The sequence below is a fragment of the Ochotona princeps genome, chromosome 5 (assembly GCF_030435755.1).
Source record: "Ochotona princeps isolate mOchPri1 chromosome 5, mOchPri1.hap1, whole genome shotgun sequence".
Taxonomy (NCBI): domain Eukaryota; kingdom Metazoa; phylum Chordata; class Mammalia; order Lagomorpha; family Ochotonidae; genus Ochotona; species Ochotona princeps.
The window spans coordinates 31,930,116-31,951,009 of record NC_080836.1 but is presented as its reverse complement, the minus strand read 5'-3'; the positions used below and the strand labels follow the sequence as shown (position 1 = coordinate 31,951,009).

General features: G+C 41.4%; 1 protein-coding gene across 3 annotated transcripts in view; it reads right to left on the bottom strand.

Moving 5' to 3' along the window:
• Positions 1-4,746: 4,746 nt before the first annotated feature.
• Positions 4,747-20,894, bottom strand: part of MBD5 (methyl-CpG binding domain protein 5) — a 167,712-nt gene continuing 151,564 nt past the window's right edge. For all 3 annotated transcript variants that reach the window (XM_058664465.1, XM_058664466.1, XM_058664464.1), the window contains 3 exons: positions 16,190-16,263; positions 8,173-8,248; positions 4,747-5,333 (listed from right to left, as the gene is read on the bottom strand). In XM_058664465.1, coding sequence (XP_058520448.1) covers positions 5,262-5,333; positions 8,173-8,248; positions 16,190-16,263 — 222 coding nt within the window. In that variant the 3' untranslated portion in view covers positions 4,747-5,261. The remainder of the gene's footprint in view (positions 5,334-8,172; positions 8,249-16,189; positions 16,264-20,894) is intronic.

The window sequence follows — 20,894 nt, the reverse complement described above, 5'->3', positions numbered from 1 at the left end:
TGCTGATCACACTACATGGTCACTGGGCTGTCTCCTCCATCAGCCCAATAGGGGCACAGGGTGGGCCTGTCTCTTTCACCTGGGTATCATCACTGGCATGTCATTCAGTCACTATTTACTCAAGAGATAAATAGATCAGAAATACCTCCAGCATCTCCTGACGATGCTTCTCTGAGGACTTAGGTATTCACTGATACAGACTGCTGCTGATAGTTCTCAGAATATACACATCACACAGGCTCTCAGGCCAAAGTTGTCACCCTGGCTCAGGGGAGCCAGGTACACCATCATCTGGAAGTTTTTCCATTACCTGAAGCTTCCTTCGGAACCCAAAGTAGGCTAATAGTTTTCTTCCAAACTCTGACCAACATTCACACACTCATGGATACTCCTAAGTCGCTGCCTGGGAGTTCTCAAAACATGATTGCCCCAAGTCTTCCAAGCAAATGTGTCACTTAAGTTCAAGGAGAAGCTGATGCTATGTATTTATGTCCTGAACTTTGAGCTGAGACTATACTCCCTTGGTGTAGACTTTGGCTACTTGTAGGCATAAGTTTCTTGTCACTGATAGCATAGAAACATGCCTGGACTTCACACAGACATATGTTCCTTCACTAACTCTGGTGTTTTCGAATCCTGTTTGATTCTCTGTCTCCACCCCTCACTCTAGAGGCGATGTGCAGTATTGTGAATCATTTTTGACCATCATCATTTGGTTGAAGGTGCTACTGGCACCCAGTGGTTTGAGCCAAAGCTGCTGCCAAACATCCGCTGATGCACAGGATGACCTCTACAACAAAATGCTCTGGCCCCAAATGTCAGAGTGCCACGGTTGGGAAGCTCTGACTGAAGTGATGCTGTATAGTCACACAACAACGCCCTATTTCTTAGTGTGGTGCTTTCCCAGACATGTGGGATCAAAGTAAGAAGAAAGAGGTGAAAAGGGGGAAAGAACGCTGGGGCTCTTCGCAGCATAGATAGAAAGCTAGGCAGCTTGGCGCGCTAGGACAACTTGCTCTGGAGAGTTTTCCTAAGCAGAACCTCAGCACAGATCAATAAATCTGCTTTGGAAGTCTGACACGGAGAGGCAGTGTGCACATGCTAGGACAGATTCTACAGTGTGCAGGGGGCTCTGGCGAAATCAAAACCATATTTGTTTTTCACGTTGAGAACATTCAGGTCGTCTTCTATTCCTACCAGTACAACCATTTGGATGAAAAGAACTATTTGAACAAAAATATCCATTTGAAATATGGGTGAGATGTAAGCTGCTACTCTTCTAAGCAGACAATGCAGTGTATTTGTACTTAATCCATAAAGGCATGATGTTACAAAACACATTTGTATATTACCAAGCCATCTGGCATCAAATTTTCCAATTTATAGACAACTTTGTATTTACATAACAAATGATTAAATCAACCATTTTCCTGGTTTATAAAAGGTCACGGAGGTACACACACAGTGTGTATAAAAGCGCATAAGGCTGATAACACATATTTGCAGCAGATACAAATCAATCTTTCATATTTGAAGAAAATGCTCTTTATATATTTTTTCTATACCGTACTTCTCATTGCTAACAGGATTCTCATGCTTGAGTTGTTTATTGCTTTTGGCTCACTGATTTAATATTCACTCTGGGTTGTTTATACATATGAACAACTAATGTTCTTATCTCTTTGGCTAATGCAAACATGATAGAGTGAATGAAAGAAAATAAACAAATTCAACATGACAGTTTTGATTGACCGATACTTTTTGACTATAACCCCAAATGAATTAAGTAATGCCCGACTCAACTTATACAGTGTATTGGAAAGTCTTGAGTCTTGCTTTACACCATTTGGACATGAGTAGGCGAACTTAAAAAGATACTGTAGATTTTCAATAAGGTCTGGAATCTTGGCTTTCTTTCCAAAAACAGCAATGCCACCAACATCTCAAGCATCTTAGAGTTTAAAATCTTGATGCCACAATACTTGTGACCTGCAAGAGAACACTGCAGATTATGTGGCAGGTGACCCAAGTTAATGACAACGTGCTGTATTTTTTGAGATATCAAGGAATCCTCCTTTTTGACACAGAATTTTCATCAAACTTACAGAAAATAGGATAACCACCCTCTGCTTTCCCTGTGTGATATTCAACTGAGAAAGCATGGTTCACTTAAAACATAGACATGGCAGAAACTAAAGTCAGGATCCAGATAAAGACCAAAGTGGGCCAGGCTACTACGAGGGCTGAAGGTTTTTCTGAAAGCATTTCCATTCAAAATGGGACTGAAAAGTACAAACCAAAAATGTTTCTTTCAATGAATAATAATACTAGATTGCTGTTAGTGCTACAAACAAGACAAGCTACACAGAAGCGGCTTTGTTAGTTTCACATATTTGAAATATTTAGAAACTGCACAGGGATGTCGCTGATTTTACTAGTGCTTCCCAGGATGGTTAGGGACACACAAAAAAATTAGATTTCCTTTTCCAGCAGGGACTATTACATCCTTTAAAACAGCAATTGTTTTCATTGTTTCCATTCTTAGTTTTGTTTTTTTAAAAAGTTTATTTTGGGGAATAAAAAACTTGCTCACATAGAAGTGCTAGACTTGATTTAAAAAAAAAAAAGAGTTAGGTAATACAATAACAAAGAAATAGCTCTAAGGGCAAAAATGAAGTGTGAGTGACTACTCTTTTAATTGTAAAGTCGGTGCAACATTTTAAAAAAATGTTACAGCACTGTATGACCTGTAACGCTGACAATATTTACATTAACTGCTTACATGAAACCATAAAAACTGTAAGGGGGGGGAACCCCATTTGGACTGCAACAACTACACCTACCACCCACATCAAAGGTATAAGCGATCAGAGACTTCATGGACACATACCTTACATGGTCTACTGAAGCAGAGTATACAATGGGAGAGCAGCACAAACCAGATTCACTCAGGCGATCAAAAATGAAGGCTTGGTTGACACAAACTTGGCCTACAGACAAAGGCTAAAGATGTCTTCTAGATACCAACACCCACACACACACTCGCACCCCAAACACAAACACGTATATAAATCTATCTGTGAATAAATGCAATTGCAAAAACAAAACAGTAGAAGAGGAGGTGGAAAAAAAAAGATATTAATGGTTTAAAGCTTACAAGTGGAATTGACTTAAATTAAAATGTAACGACTAAAATACCCAAAAGATTCCTTCATGGAATGGCATAAAGGACTGGACAGAAACCCTCTCTGTGACATGAAATGCGCACACACCAACCCATCCCTGGAAGGAAGGGTTCCTGCTCCAGGGATGGGCCCAGAACAGTCAGCCACACTTCTTCAGTTTTGGCGGTAGGTGTGAGCATGGGCCCCAGGAACAGAAAGACACAGAGGAGGTCAGGGACGAAGGAGATGTAGTTATCAAAAGGGAGCCCCCCGCGGCGTGTTTTGTGCTGTGACCCCAGGAAACCAACCTGAGGAATGAATAACCTTGCTCTCTCTCTTTCTCTCTCTCTGTTTTTCCTGAGTTACTAGAACTCTGCTACATGACAAGATGGAGGAGTTAGGGCAGATGGGAGATGAGGAAAGGGAGCGGTGGTTTTCAGAAGGAGTAGGATTTAGAACCTACAAGATCCCTAGCAGCCTGAAGCTTAGGCTTTTGAGAGAGTCCCCTGCTGAGGGTCAAGGCAGTGCTCGCTCCCCAGGCAGCATTTGGGGCTGGGAGGACAGTGGATCCCTTCTTATGACAATCGCTGGTGGAAGTCAGGCTAAAGACCTGAAACTTCACTAACTGTCCAGGAGATAGGGTTACACCACGACCAACACCAAAGCTGTGAACAAAAGACTTGGAATAGTATGTTGTGCTACATTTCTTACTAATTACCTTGTACTTTACAATGGCTCACAGTTTTAGGGTTGTATAGTTGTAGTATTTTTCTTTCTACATGTGTTTCACATTTTTCTTAATAGAATATAAATAATTTGGTTAATAGATTTAACCTGCACATTTCAGCCACATTAATATATATATATATAAGAATCTGTAAATGGTATAAATAATTCTTTAAATAAAATAAATCTGATATATTACATAATACTGATAAAAAATTACAGTTGCTAGTAATTTTGTTAAGCCACCTTCATTTCTGGGTTAAGTAACATGGTTTAATGGATTTGAAACTTGCTTTGATGTTTTGTATTTGTTTTTGCCACTATGGAAAAAAAGTGAACTAGAATCATCTTACTGCTGATAATGGTTTCAAAGGCGGGGGAGGGAGCTTTTGCCTCCTGGTATAGGAATGGAAAGTATTCCCTTGTCAGATACCATCTGCAAGAAAGCCTCTGTCAGCTCTGTCTCCCAGGGGTGAGGAGCTATCCAGTCCCACAGGTGGCTGTCAAACAACTACAGAAATGGCTGAGTAAAATATTCCATCTCAGATTTTTTTTTATTAAAACCTATTCCATTTTAAAACTTAGGTAAAAAAAATATGCAACCAATGGTTGCAGCTTCGGCATTCTTCATTTAGACCTGTGAGCTCTGATCTGTACCAGAAATCTGCAGGCTGCAGTTTCCCAGACACCCACGACTGAGTCCAGTGCCTCCACATCAGGGTCATTTCGAACAGATGATATAAACGGACACGCAGTGATGTGCAGTGTGTGTCGTCATGTGAGTATTACATCATCATGCCTTTTCTCTGCTGTTAAATACAAAATCAGCATTTTTTTACATTATCATAGAAAAGCATTTAGGTTGTATTTTTATTTATCACTTTACACTGTAGTCTCTGGTAGGTGTACTCCATAGAAACCAAAGAATTTTGTACACTATTTCTTTGTACAATAAAAGATAAAGTGTGCATTAGGTACGCTTGTACATGACAATATTATACAATATGTACATTTCTGATATCACCATGAAATTCTGTACTGTCTATATACAACATCGAAAATTCTCCAGAAACATCTGGGCTATTTCTCATAATCACAATTTTAGCATTATAGAAAAAGTTTCTTAGTAATCTCGTGACCACGTCTCACTCTCATCAGACAGGGCTGTTGATTGGTTTTCCAGCATTCATTAGCCTGCCCGATCAAAAACAAAAAAATCTGTATCACTTTTTCTTTTAGCACCCTGTGGTAGTGGTTGCTATCTGCCATAGTTTTTGATATTGATATAACACGGGCCATATCAATACTATATACAGATACACCTGTGCCTGTTCCTTCGATCAACACTGTGCATTAGTGGACTAGTCTCTGTTATCTGGAGATCTTCCTCCGCTTGGGTTTGGGGGGTCTCATCTGTCTGTCTCCCTGTGGAATTTGGTGAACCTGCAAATTAAAAAGGTAGAAAAATGTGACAGAAGTTGACATCACAATGATCATCTAATTTCTGCCCAACCAACAGGGCAGGGAACAGAGTCAAGCTTCCACTATTGGTCACTGGTATCCTGAGGCATTTAACATGTTCCCTAAGACTTTGGAGAGCCCACAGTCACTTCAAAGACCTAGACACCGATAGGCTGCGATCCCTAGAGCATCAATTCAGTAGCCTTGAAAAGTGGGTAGACACATGCACATGTGTCGCCTTTTTCACGGTGTCCCTCTCTTACTTTCTAACTATGAAGAAGGGTCAGGGACAGTAAGAACCAGCGCATGTGCAGCTCAGCCAGAGGATGATGTTCACGTACCAGAAAAACCAGGTGGGAAAACCAGAATGCTACTTCCATCTGTTGGCTGATCCATGTATGTGTATTCTGGGCCAACTTTATATATCAAAGTAGGAATCAGCAGCCCTGGGCAGGGCTCTCTGAGAGGAGGGGAGCAGGTGCCTTCCATGGCAATGTGGCCAGTAATGGAGTGGGCAATGTCAAGACCCATGCAAGGTGGATGGGTCCAAGGCACTGGTGTAGCATATGCTTGCCGGTCAGGACTTAGAAACGAGCCCACCATAGCATTTGCCAGTTTCTGTGGTGTAAATATTTCCGCTAGGATCAGCCTTCTTACATTAGTTAGGAAAAGTTACGTGCATAACCAGCTCTTGGGATTCACTGTCAGTTGACTCAATTACGCGTTTTTAAAGTAATGCCTAGACAAGAGTAAAGGCCGATGCTTTGCCATCAAGTGCAGAAGGCTTTAAAGAAAGAAAGCTGGGGGCTTGCGCTGTGGTGTAGTGAGCTGGGCTGCTGCTTGTGGCACTGGCATCGCATACAGTCATCAATTTGAGTCTCAGCTGCTCCATTTCTGATCTGGTTCCCTGCTAATGCACTTGGGAAACCAGGGAAGGATGACTCAAGCGTTTGGGTCCCTGCGTCAGACGGACCTGGAAGAAGTGCCTGGCTCCTGTCTATGGCCTGGCCCAGTTTTCGCTTTTGTGACCATTGGGGGGAGTGAGACAGCAGATGGAGTATCTCTCTGTCTCTCCCTGTCTGTAACTCTGCTTTTAAAACAAATTTTTTTAAAAAAAAATAGCTGAAAATTTTAAGTAATGCTTACGAGCTTCTCAAACTGCTTCTTCTAATCCACTCTGTATAAATTAGAAAAAAAAAATCAACTACTGGTTTCTGGTAAAAAAGTGATAACTGAGAACTTTTTATAACTGAGTTGACTAAGAAGTCTTAATCCAAGACTGTTTCTCTTAGACCAAACATGTCTGAAAGGCACAGGGCATTTTATTATTGTTAAGTTAGTTGCAAAATGAGAAATCTGACTTCCTCGGGTTCTAACTTCTCATGAAGAAAAAGGAGATCTGGTAACAGCAGACCAATTTCTTCTGCAGTAAAGATCTGCACTCCTGGTGGCAGACAGGCCCAAATGCTGGCCCCATCCTCACCACTCTCAGCTGCCTGTTGGCCCTGAGGCAGAGACATTGAGATAGAGATCAGTGAGATCACAGCCAACCCCAGTTTCCAGTTTCCTTGGCAGGTGCGCTAGTTAAGAAGACCATATGAGGGGTCAGGTCAGTGAGAGAGTTGCTAGAAGCGGTAAGATTAGAAGCAGGTGCAGGGGGGTTCTACAACTAATGCCAGCAGTGTGACACACACTTTCATTTGCTGGGCTAGAGACTAAGGACATGCAGAATATTCTACAGCTGCAAACAACGGTGGCCACTGGCTATGGAAAGATTCTGGGCCTGTCAGCACCAGACTCAGGTTAGCAATGGCCTCTGCTGTGGTGAGTCGCCAAGACTGGGATTTGGTGAGCAGTACACCTTATTGGCATTTAACGGTTGACTCCAATGAATGTCTTCCTTGATACGCAACACACTCATGGATGAGAGTTACCTGGCCCAAGAAGATGCTCAAGCTCTTGATTTCCACTTTGGACCTTTCTGATAATTCTAATGGTAAAATATTACACCCCAGGTTTCAGTGTATTCATTTGGGAAATGATGGATTGGATTACATAATCCCCATCCCAATCCCAACATTCTGGGCATGCTATCTTTCAGTAACCCCTGGATGAGTTGTTTGAGGTCAGCACTGTTTTACTGAACACAAAATGAAGTGTAAATGAAATCACTTTTCATTGCCTTAGGTAATTTCATTTTTTAGAGACTACTGAAATTATATTTTGCATATTTACATCAGTGAATATGTAAATACAGGCTAATGATTAAATTTCTCACTATTCAATACTATGATATTTTAATAAAAATGCTAAGAAAAAGTAGGCACTATTTCTCTAAAACTAGAACGTTTAGTGTCAAATAATTTAGCAACAGAATTTTGTGCCAAATATTTTTGAGGCAACAGGAAAAAGAAAATGAGAGGTGCCTTAATCCTGACCCCACTGTTCAATTTCACTGTTTTGTTCAACAGACAGAGTGAAATTTGCATTACTGAATATGCAGGCCACAGTAATTGCCACTGCTATTCACAGAATCAAATGCAGAAAAGCATGGCCTGAACATTTTACTCTTCACATTTTAAAAGAATATTATATGAGAAAACTAAAGTTATACTAATCCAAGAAAACAGTTAATACTGCTAGATTATTTTTTTCTTAAATGACATTCAATCTTTTATGAAATCAGTCTTTTCTCCCCCAGCCTAGTAATTTAGTATTACTAATGCAAGTTGCTTGGCAATATTCAAGAGACTTTACCAAAAAGTATAATACAATTTATTTTCAAAGACACATGGTATAATGGAAAAATAAATTAACTTACAGTCCCAGACATTTTGTCCAGTTCGCTCATGGCCTCATGAATAGCAGCTTCTAAATGGTTATTTAGCTTTCCACTTCTGGAATTAATGAAACAACACAACAGATTAATAAATTAAAGAAACAAAAATCTCAATTTAATTCCCTAATCAGAAAACAAAAGTACCAGTTCCAACAGAGAAAGTCAATTTGTATTCACATTTGGAAAATTTAGATGACAAAACATCACTCTGGGATTCCTACCACTGAATACAAATAATTATTGTGACAAAAAAATTGAACACACGGGGGTGGGAGTGGAATTTGTTCCTTTCTACATGCTTGTTCCACAGTCTGCTGCTTTTGGACCCAGGGTCTCTTTTTGCTCCAGTGCCATTGTCTCTTTTTTCCTTATTCCAGATAGGCGGGCTCTGCTTCTTGTCTGGCTGGCTGGGCTGTGTGCGGAAGGCGGGGTGCCTGAACTGCCGACTCAGGCCACTAGGGAGCGCCCTCTGCTCTCTGTGGAGCATCCCAGATACTGGAGTGAATGCTTGGTGAATTTTGCAGGTTTGGAAAGGTTTCGTGGATTCTACCTGTGGCTCCAAGCCTGCTTGTTACCCTTCCCAGAGAACAAAAGGATGCAATTATTTGAGCAAACAGTGACAGTTTCAGGGTACCCTGCTCTTCTCAGCCTCTTCTCTCATCCCAGCCTTCCACGGCCCAGGTTTGGCTACCTCTGCCGTTGGAAATTTGCCCCACTGTTGGACTATAGGCACACAAATCCACACGCTCCATCTCTATGGGTAGACCCTCTGCGCATCCTGCCTGTTCACTTGGTTTTCCTCCTTCAAGCATAGGAACAATGATCCAGTTGTACGAGCAGTCAGGTGATTCATTTCCTTTATCCTGTCACAATGACTAGAAACGCATCAGATTTACTAGAAACTTTCCACTTCAGGCTATTCGTGTGGCTTTCCAAGAGTTAATCCCACCAGCAGCTACACAGAGATGGAAATGTGCAGTCGTGGGAGGACTTGGAACACAGTCTCATTTGGTTTGGGTAGCACAGTGTTTAAAAACATTCTTGAACTTTAGCGGAATTCTTTGAGATGCAGTTTTGTTTTTGGTTTATGAAAGTCTTCAGTAGGTTTATCCTCACATGCCAGGACTGGACATTGTTCCGTGGACTGTCTGCACCTGTGACAATCTGAGTTTTCCACTCCTAAAAACTATTTGTAGGCACACTATAAATATTCCATGTATTTGCTAAATAAAAAATTTTGTCTAAAGCTAGCATGGGTGGTCCTATGTTTTAGAAAACAAGTATGTAGAAAACATATTTCAGTTTGAGAGGCAAGATTAGTGTATTAGTTTCAACCAAATTATAGGGGCACTGAGGTGCCGGTTCTCTTCCTTCTGCAAGCCTGTATGCGAGCTTCTAGCTGTAACGTTCCCATTCACTTCCACAAACTTACCTTTGAGGAACACACGGAATAAAACCCCCAAGACACCAACTTCCCTGAACAAACTGTTGCTGGATTCTCTAGTTCATGTCTTTTTATTAAGCAAATAAGGCAGGACTTTCCATTTGTCAGCGATTAGTCACACACTCTCCCACGCTCCTCGTCAATTTCTAGATTAAAAAAATTCTTTTAATGGTACAGGCTCTACCCATGGGGAGTTTTGTTCCAATGTTTTTGTGTCTACACAGAAGGTGGCATCGGCACATACGTCTCTCTTTCCATCGCCCACTTGCCCCTGGGCACTGTTTAGGATGATAGAATGGATCCGTTCCTTCTCACTTCGTCCTGTGCCGACTGTCACTTCTCTGCCGTTGTTAGCTGTATGGGAACCTGGTCGTCTTGTGGTGTCAGTTTGAGTTGTTTTCCTAGAGAGGGGGTTGCTAAGCACGTACTGTCGAGTGAGACCCGTGGGACATCTACCTGAGACCCGTGGACCATCTACCTGAGACCCTGTGGACCATCTATCTACCTGAGATGCCATGGAGCCATCTACCTGAGACCCAGTGAGCAGTCTAGCTGAGGTCCCGTGAGGCCATCCTCCTGAGAATGCCTGGGGCTGTTTACACTTGCCTGAGGCTGGGCTGGGGCCCCTTTTGGGGGCTGTGGGCTGAAAGTGAGGGAAATACCACACAAGGCCAAGTTGCCCAACAGGTCACACTTCATGTGACACGTTCAACAGATTTATCCCTAATATTTCTTTTGCATTGAGATGTAGAACCATTCATTTTAAAAAGGCACTTATTCAGTATTTGTTTTAATTTTAAGGTCTTATGGGTTTTGATATGATTTCATGTATCATGGTTTAAGAATCTTAAAAAGGGGTGAAATGTTGCAATGGGAAAACCATCAGAGAACATTGGTTCACTTCCCTTTAATCTTTATAACAAAGAGCTCCTTTGGAGGAGACATGTAACCTAGAGATTAAGATGCCCATGTCCTGCATCAGGGTACCTGATGTCCACTCCCCATCCTGGCACCTGACACCAGCCTTCTGCTAATGTGACCTTAGGAGACAGTAGTGATGGCTCAAGACATTAGGCCCCTGCTGCCCACATGGGGGACCCACAGTGCAACCCTGGCCATTACCGGTGTTTGAGGGGGTGAAGCAGCAGACGGGGAACTTGATCTATCTGTCTGTGTGTCCATCAGGCTTGCAGGTTTAAAAAAAAGAGTTTTACTCATTGAAAAATTTCTATATGCCAAGAATTGTGTTAAGTCTTTAAATACATTATCACATTTAATCCTTAGAATGACTTTACGAAGTAGATATTACAACAACTGTTTGTATGTGATATTTCCTATTTAGTCAGAATTGGTAAAATCAATTCTAATTTTGAAAGGAAGAAACTGTGTTTCTCTATAAATTGTTTTTAACAGGTTTTGTTCATAAAAATCTTTACCTATGATACTTGCAGGAAAGCTACCATCAAAGAATCTAAAAGAGCCAACAATGTTACTTGCTAAATGAAGACAGAATTTTTGAGCTTCTTAAAACCTCACTCTGTACCCACATATTTAATTTGTAAAGTCCTTGCATTAATCTAAACAAAATTAGTAGTATGCTCTGCTATAAAAACCTAAGCAGTTAATAAAGGGAGAAATGACTACTTTTGGAATTGAGAAAAAAAATATCCAGATGTGGGTATGCCATTGATTATATTGTGAATCAAGAGGGCCAGAGAGACCCCCAGCCTTGCATCTGCTGGGCGATGTTTCCCCCAACTGGCTGGGTCAAGGTGGAATGAACTTGGCAGAGGAGGAGAAAGCCCTGTGAGTTCATGAAATGAACAATTAGAAGCCAGCACGCAGGCCGAGGACCTCCCTGCAGAGTGCCCTCGGGTATTTACCGTTCCCCGCTGGCATTTATTAATAAACATTTTTTACTAATGGACACTCTAAAAACCTACTTGATTAAGCCATAAATGTTCATATAATCACATTTCTAATTATTAATGGAGATAATTGCCACTTATCATCACTGTCTATATTGTCACACATTACCCTCATCTTTATTAATTAAAAAAAAACCCAAGTACACACCTGTGAATGATACAAGAAAGAAGAGGGGGAAAAAAAACCTGTTGCCTTACACTGTCAGCTCAGAATTGAAGTGGCTCGCTTTGTGCAGAAGGAAGAAATTTCAATAAGGTCTAAATAAGGCAGGAACCCTATACTTCAAATACAGGGTCCTAATCCACAGGAAACTATGCCGAGTGAAGATACTGAGGGATCAGTGTTGTAGCACAGTAGGTTAAGCTGTAGTTTGCAACTCTGGCATCTCATTTTGGAGTGTTGGTCTGAGTCCCAGCTACGCCACTTCTGATCAGTTCCCTGCTAATGCTCCTGAGAAAGAAACTTAGCTTTAAATTTATTTTCCACAGAACTTTGGAATCCCACAGAATTTTTAATTTAATTTCCACCAAATTTCTTTGGTGACCTGGTACTTTTTTTGGAGGCTGCAAAAATGACAAAATAATAAATGACATTTTTACTTTAAAACCAAGAAGTGCTATGTAGCATATTAAGTTTACTTAAATTTTTTATGTATTCATTTATTTGAAATGCAGATCGTGTGTGAGAGAGAGACAGAGAGACAGCGAGTGAATGAGGGATATTTTCTATCTGCTAATGTATTCTCCAAATGGCCACAATAGTTGGGAAACGCCTCCATGAAAGCCAGGAGTCAGAAACTTCATCCAGGTCTCCCACATAGGTTCAGGGGTCCTGGTTACTTCCATTTTCTTCTTCTTTTTTAAAGACTTATTTATTTTTATTGCAAAGTCAGATACACAGAGAGGAGGAGAGACAGAGAGGAAGCCCCTCCGTCTGCTGATTCACTCCCCAAGTGATCACAATAGTTGGAGCTGAGCCAATCTGAAGCCAGGAGCCAGGAGCCTCTTCCAGGTCTTCCATGCAGGTGCAGGGTCCCAAGGCCTTGGGCCATCCTCGACTGCTTTCCCAGGCCACAAGTAGGGAACTGGATTAGAATCGGCACTTATATGGGACCCTGGCGTGTTCAAGGTGAGGACTTTAGTCGCTAGGCTACCGTGCTGGGACCCTATTTCCTTATTCTTATTCACTTCTCAATCCATAGCCATTTTGTACCCCTACCACTCCACTTGGCCAACTGGTCTCCCTAGAGTTACCACTGAACTCCACACTGCTCAACACACTGGAGACTTTTCCAGTTCTTGTCTTACTGGACTTCTGTTGATCAATTTATCATCCTGAAAAAGTTCAGTCTTTGGCTTCTCAGGTCCTATCCCCTTTGCTCTGATTCTCTTTCCCCTTCCTGATCATCCCTTCCACCTTTTTCATTCTATTAAACACTAAGTTGTTCCTAGCCCACTGTTCTCTGAATTGGATAAAGCATCACTGTGTGACAGTAGCCACTTTTATATTGTCGAATGCCTCTTCTCAGTTGTAGATTAACACGTCCACCCTATCCTACAGGTCCTCCAAACTACACTCAACTGTTTTCCCTTTCGTCCTCTACTTCAGTCAGTGTCTCCATCACCCACCAAGTTGTCAGACATAAAAACCTGGGTGTTACCCTCAACTGTCGGCTCTCTTCACATTCTGTTCTGTCCTTTCTGCCGTCTAAGTATCCCTGCTCACATGCAGTCCCTCCTCTCCTCAGTTCCTGCTTCTTGGCTTGAATGCTCATCCTTCCTGTCTTCGGGCAGTCTTCTGGGTGACCTCCCTTAAAACTCAACTTCCACCATATTAGCATCTAAAGTGACAAACCAAACCCCACTCAGGAGGATAAAGGATCCCATTGGCTTTTTCTAGGCCATTCTGGATATCTTCCTGCTTTGCCTCTGAGCATATTGCTTGTAACTCCATATGTGATAATGAGTAACTCCATATGTGAATATGAGATATATCCCCAATTCCCTCAAACCCAACTGCTGTCATCCAAACTCCACCCTGCCTTACCCCCTCGTTTTATGCATTGTGGGGAGCTTGGTTCAGATATCACTTGCTCTAGAAATCTCTGCTTTTCCTGGGTTCAGTACCTTTTCTCCAAGACCACAAATACAGAAGTCTGTATACAAGGGGTCTTCACAAAGCTCAAGGGAAACATGTATTATGAAAAAATTATGCACAGATTTCAATTTTCGTTTCACCAAGGTGAACATACATTAATTCCATTTTCCCCATGAACTTGCTAGAGCTCCCTTCCTTTGCTGTCATTTCACATTTTACACACTTATTTGTGGGTCACTTTCTCTAAACAGTGAGCTCCAGGACTGCATCCTATGCCTGACACACATCTTTATTTTGTCAAATCACCTTCCTTAAACTGGGAATAATAATAATAACAATAATAAAAAGCTCAGATTCGACAAATCCTTTACCAGTCACGTTAATTTCAGCTGATCACTGAGGCTCCTTGGGTCTGAGCATTTTCATTTGTAAATGGGTTCAGTAACGCTGGCACATCTTGTGCGACTGGTTGGGAGAATAAAATAATGGGCTTGACATTATATGCACAAAATAGAGGCATTCTAGTGGACACCTCTGAGGCAGGTCAGTCGACTCAGACACTACCACACACAAAGCTGTTGTCGCTACTTCTTGCTGCCTGCTTCTTTTGCCTCTTCAATTTGTACTGTAAAAGAGAATACCTTTAGGGAGCAGTCCTATTATGTCACCAAGAATAGTGATCTACCTTCAAAGGAAGAATTTTTAAATTGTAGTTTGCTACTCACTACCATTCAAAAACTGCCAAGCAATAAACACAAGGGAGGGGATTGGAATCCATTTCATGGCAGTGGGTTTAATTACTTATAGGAGTAATTTCATTTCAGTATTATCAATGCTATTCTGCACAAAATCTGAGAGATTGGAATACTTTGCCAGAAAAAACACTCTAGAGATCTTTTACATAAAAAAGAATGCTGTTGAATGTTCTATAGCAACAAGCTCACTGCGGATCTGTGATGCAGGTAATTTCTAACATCCTTCCTTAAGATTCATTTATTTATTTGAAAGGCAGAGTTAAAAAGAGAGAGAGAGAGGGACAGAGAAAGAAGTCTTCCAACCACTGGTTCATTCCCCAAATAGCCATGCCAGGCTGAAGCCAGAAGCCTGGAGATTTTTCCAGGCCTCTCAGGTAGGCACAGAAGCCCAAGCACTTGGGCCTGCTTCCACTGCTTTCCCGGGCCTACCAGAAGTTAAGTTGCCTGGACTTCTGGTGCCCAAATAGGATGTGGTGATACAGACCGTGGCTTTCTTGCTACACCACAGTGCTGGCCCAAATGTTTCTCCTTTTCTTTATACTTTCTGTTAACTCACTGGCCTTCTCGCCTTACCCTACAAGTAACCCCTGCAAAGGAAGCATCACTTCAGTCGGAGTGGAGGGGACCCGGAGTACTGTGCTCCGTGTTCGAGGTGTGTGGTAACTCACCGGGCCCTCACCACAGGTCACGAGGACAAGAGAGTTGCTCTTCGTGTAACTTATCTTGTCATGAGATATTTTATTAGTGTGAAGAGAGTCTCTCCAAGATCTGGTGCCCTCTAACACTTAGGGTGAAAACACCATAAGAAAAAAAGGAGTCCTTTAGCATAAGCTCTTTATGTAAGACCTGCTGTTAGCCATTCTGGTTTCTATATTATAAATCTTGGTGCGCAGACATAAGTTAAAGTGTTATTTTTAAAAAAAGATTATTAGAAAAAAAAGATTATTAGACACAAAAGCACTAAGGCTAGGTGTGGATGTTGGCAGGGGATAATGTGAGGATAATTTTACAAATGAATAAAAGTCAATGTAAATTTTGATTGTTTAATCATATGGAGGTAGCCACTGAACTATGAATGAAATAGTTTCAATAACTGTATATTTACAGAAGCATATTTGTAGTTTTCTAATAGGAAATAATACTTATGATATATGAAGCTAGATTTTATTACAGCTAAAACTGTTTCTAATAGTGTCTGCTTATCTACACTACGTTTACAGAGAAAATTTTACAAACTCATGAATAGTAATTGCCCAAAGTTCAACTTACTGTTATAACTCCAAAGAGAACCCATTTTTAAAATCTATGTGCCTGCTGCAACAAAAAGTCATTAGTTAGCATCACTTTGACTAATAGTAAATCAGCCAAAATTATTTACATGTGTACAACTGCGTGTATTTTCCTTCCAAAGTATCTGAATTGCAAATGGATAGATTCATCACATTTCTAGAGCCTAGTTAACTGCTGAATGTAGAAAATATTAATCATATTTTCTTTCTCACTGAATGAGAGGGATAGAGAGGGTAAGACTGTAGAAGAAGCTGTTGAAGAAGCAAATACCCACTGAATGTAAGCATAATCTAATTAAGAACAAAAAATATTTTCCATAGTGGCTAATTTGGCTTTCATAGTTGTCCTTTTTGGTGACAACTGTTAAACTGTACCAGGGCAGGCTACAATGTGGACAAAATCAATGAGGCTTCAGGGTTCCTTTTAAGGAAAACCAGTAAATCTACAACCTTGAAAAGGAAAGTGGGAGGGGAGAAGTGCTTACTTTCTGTTTCTTTTCCGGGCTCGGCTGTAGGCTTCCAAACCTTCTGTTAGTGTCTTCAACTTCTCGGGCTCCACCTGAGTGAAGGTATGAAGACCAAACCACATTACCCAGACCTGCAATTACCAGGCATGGTTTTCACTTGCCTGCTCAACAGGCAGGAGCTGTGTTGGGGGAGGGCTGCCTGGATCTTCCCCACCCTGTCAGATGCTCTCCTGGCTCGAGACAGGCGGTGGCTTCCACGGTTCCATGTGGCAGCAATACCCGTGGGAAGGAAAGACCGTTTGGCTTGGAAATTGTTGACATTTTAAAAAGAATGCTGGGAACAAAACCTGGAATTTGAATAAGCTTCAATAGTCAGATTCATAGAAATCAGAGTTCCCGGCTCGCTCTCCACGTCTGACGGCCGACCACTGCGCATGCGCACCACCTCTGAGGAAGACAAGAGCTCTGGTTAGTGAAGGAGGGGGCATTTGGAGCTAGCAGAATTAAAACCCCACCGTCTCACTTCTGAGAATGAGTAAAGCACTTGAAAGTCCTGCAAAGTCTCAGTTATTCCCTTTTCAAAACAATCACACCTACCTTTCCACTAGAATTGCTTGGACATCCAAATGCTACGAGTCCCCGCCGAACACAGCCTACTCTAGAGCAACGGTTATTACCTAGTGTGCCTTGGGCTCTGTGCAGGCCACAAGACAAGCGTGGCAACTGGCCACGCACGGCCACACTGACATGGGCAGAGGGGTGGCTTCACCTCCAGGTCCAATCTCCTGTCCTGTGTTATGACTGCCAGCCCGTCACCTGCACGGAGTTTGGATATTTGAGCTTGTTTGTGTGAGCGGCTGAGCGGACCTGTGTAAACACTCTCCATGATGTCTACCTCAGTTCTGGAAGCCATGCGCTTCAAAAAAGGTCAGCAGGAAAATTTGCATGTGACATGTAAATACAAACACCTCTAAAAAAGCCACTGCTATTGTCATCAAAACGTAAACAAACCAGCCTAAGTGAGCCCAGTGTTGCTGGCCATGGAAACACAGAGTACTCAAAACAAGTACCCCAGTTGTCCCCAGTTTGTCCCTTGTTCCAGTTTCAAAGCCACTTCTATAAAAAAATTTACTCAATGTTCCCCTAAATCACTTTTATATGAAAATTCAGAGATTGGCTAAATGCCTCATGGATAAGAAAATGCACATTAAATGAGCAAAAAAACTTACTAATCTTGTCTTCGAATCTTCATGACTGATTTGTATGACATTTAGGATTGCTTAAAATCCTGAACATACTGTGATGGGTTCCATTATGAAATCTAAAAACAAGCATTTCTAATTATTCAGTGAGAAAACAGGCAAACAGAAGTGCTTTCCTTTTCACTTCATTATATTTTGTCTAAAAGAATCCAGCTACCTTAAACACACATTCAATGGAGACACCTGTTCCACTGTGTGCCAGAGCATGAAACAACTGTGTTGCAACGGTATGCTACATAAGGAAAAGTGCCCCTACTGTGATGACCAGGAAGGCCTAAGCAAGTAGACTGTATCCATGTACTGTTGGAAAAAAAGGTGTCTTAAAATATTTTCATATTTTATGTTGGAAATGAAATTCCATCTTGTGTTCACTTACATGATAGACTATAAGAACATTTTGCATATTACATGTATGTAATCAATAATTAATTCCACGTGCATTTAAAGCATCCTCTTGGTAATAGGAAGGAAACTCTCTTTTCATATAAGGGCTGGTTAGACACAAATGATCTAACAACAGTGAGAGATCTCAGGATGCCTCAGCTTCAGGTGCCAGAACACAGATTCACATGGAAACAAAGTATGGCACATCAGGGACAACTTCTCCCAGTGGTATCCTGAATTTAAAAAGCTAAGTTACCCTGGTGGGTGGGAGGAGTATAAATTAGTAAAGCCATTATGGAGAATAGCATAAAAGTGTCTCAAAAAACTAAAAATAGAATTCCCATACAAACCAGATATCCCACTTCTGGATTTATATCAAAAGGAAATGATATATATATATATATAAACTGCCAATATATGGAACTAAGATCTCCAATAATGGAAAAATGGATAAAGAAAATGTGGTAGATACACACATGAAATATTATTCAGTCATTAAAAGGAAAAAATCCTGCCATTGTGGTAACATGGATCCACCTGGAAATTATGACAGTAAGTGAAATAATAGGCACAAAATGACAAACCGTCAGTTTCGTGGAAGTAGCAATTAGAACTGTGGTCATCAGAAGTAGGGGGGGCAGAAGGAGGGGACACAACAGGTGTCAAATACACTTACACAGGAGGAATAATTTCTAATGTTCTACAGCCCAGAAGGACTACAGTTCACAAGAATCTACTGTGTATCTTAAAAAGAACTAGGAAAGAAGAATTCAGAGATTCTTAACACAAAGAAATGATAAGTATCTAAGAAGATAAAAATACTAATTTTTCTGATATAATCACCACACTGAAAATAGGTTAGAGAAAACTATTTTATCCTCAGTGTTTATTTCAAAGTAAATAAGAAATAATGTGGCAGCAAAAGCATTTCCTATGCATTTATTATGTTTTATCGATTAATACACTTTTATTTGTTTTAAACTATATTAAATGGCAAACTAAGCCCTGATTTTATTATTTTACAGATGTTACTGAGTTTGAGGAACACGGTCAGAAATGAAGCTCAATGAATGCAAGATGGCAGAATAGGGTGAGGACATGTCAAAACGAATGAAGGATTAGCCAAAAAGAAGCAGAGAGGCTGCAATTCCAGAAAATAGGAGAGACTGGCTGACAGCAGAGGGACACCTGGAGACCTGCAGGCACAGGGAAGCAGCAGAGAAGGCACAGTGGTGCTCCAGTGAACAGACATCCCAGCGGTGGCCAGAGCTCCACTGGCAGCCAGGTGGACAGCGGAATTCACTAGGAATGCAGGAGGTGAATTCAGCCATAGAACTGTGGGTCCTGCAGAATTTCTATCTGATTATATGCAGAAGCAGAAGGTCAGAGCCCTAGCGGTAGGATGTAAAAACGGGGGGGTGGTGTTCATGGCCAAGATCAGATGGCCACATTAAATGCCATTTTGACTTTAAAAATCATGTATTTTATATCTTTTACTGGAAAGACAGTATACAGAGAAAAAGATCTGCCATCTTCTGGTTCACTTTCCAAATGGCCACAATGGCCAGTGCTGAGTCAATCTGAAGCCAGGACCCAGGAGCTTCTTCTGGATCTCCCACACAGGTGCAGGATCCCAAGGCTCTAGGTCATCCTCTATTGCTTTCCTGGGTCACAATCAGGGAGCTGGATGGGAAGTGAAGCAGCTGGGACATGAACTGGTACCCATATGAGATTGTGGCAGATGCAAGGCAAGAATTTAACCACTAGGCTATCGCACCAGACCACCTTTTGACTTCTGCGGCAAAGGCTCTAGGGATGGAGGTGGAGGAACAACAGTGAGCTGTGCATGCACTCAGCCATGAGAGAACTCACTTACAGCTCAACGCATTGCACAGGTCCCATCAGGAAAAGAATATCGACTTGGTATCCCATGGGTTCCAGCCCAAAGAGGTCTTAGTTGCCCAAGAAGAAAGAAAGAAAGAAAATTGAAAAACTGGTACCACTGATGGGCCTTAGGCTAAAGTCACAGCTGATGTCCCCTTAATCCCGGTAGTGCTGAAACAAGGTGTCGGAGACAAGGCTGGGCAGACAACAGTGTGGTCATTACATGGGATCACAGGGGGACAGAGAGTGGCAGCCCAGGAGCTGGGACTGTGGAGGCTGTAGCAAAAACATTGCTCAGGCGCCTGTGTCTGAAACTCATTGGAGAGAGTGGCACGAGTGATGGGAAACAGAGAACTGGCACTGAATGGCATCAGTCAAGTCGAACCATATATTGATTCAGTAACTAAATCCCTCCCAACCAAGAAAAGCCCTGGATTGCACTGCTTCACTGGTGAATTCTACCAAATGCTTCAAGAAAAACTTACCCAATCCTCCATAAGCTATTTGAAACAATATGAAGGGGAGGCAATCTGAAACTCTATGAAGTCAACATCATCTTAATACCAGAGCCAGAGACACAACAGAGAAAGAGAACTACAGACCAATATCTCTGATAAACGTAGATGCAAAAGCCAACAGGATTCAACAATACATCACACAGATCACTGACCCAGATCAGGTGGGATTTATCCCTGGCATACAGTGATGGTTTAACATATACAAATCAATAAATGTGATTCACCATATCAGCAGACTGAAGAATAAAAACCATATGATCATCTGAATAGATGCAGAGAATGCATTTGATAAAATCCAACACTACTTCATGCTAAAAACCCTAAGCAAGACAGGCATAGAAGGAACATTCTACACCAGAATCATTGCAATACATAAAAGACCCTGTTCAGTTCCCATGTTACTGAACAGGCAAAGATTGGAAGCTTTTCTACTTAGATATGGAACTAGACAAAGATGTGCAGTTTCACCACTGCTATTCAACATAGTATTGGAAGTTCTTGCTAGAGCTATTAGGCAAGAGAAAGAAATTATAGAATTCAAATTAGAAATGAGGAACTAAAATTATGACTGTTCACAAATGACATGATTCTCTAAACAGGAGGACCAAAAGACTCAATAAAAAGACTATTGGAATCCATAGAAGAATTTGGCAGTAAGTCAATGGCCCTAGTATA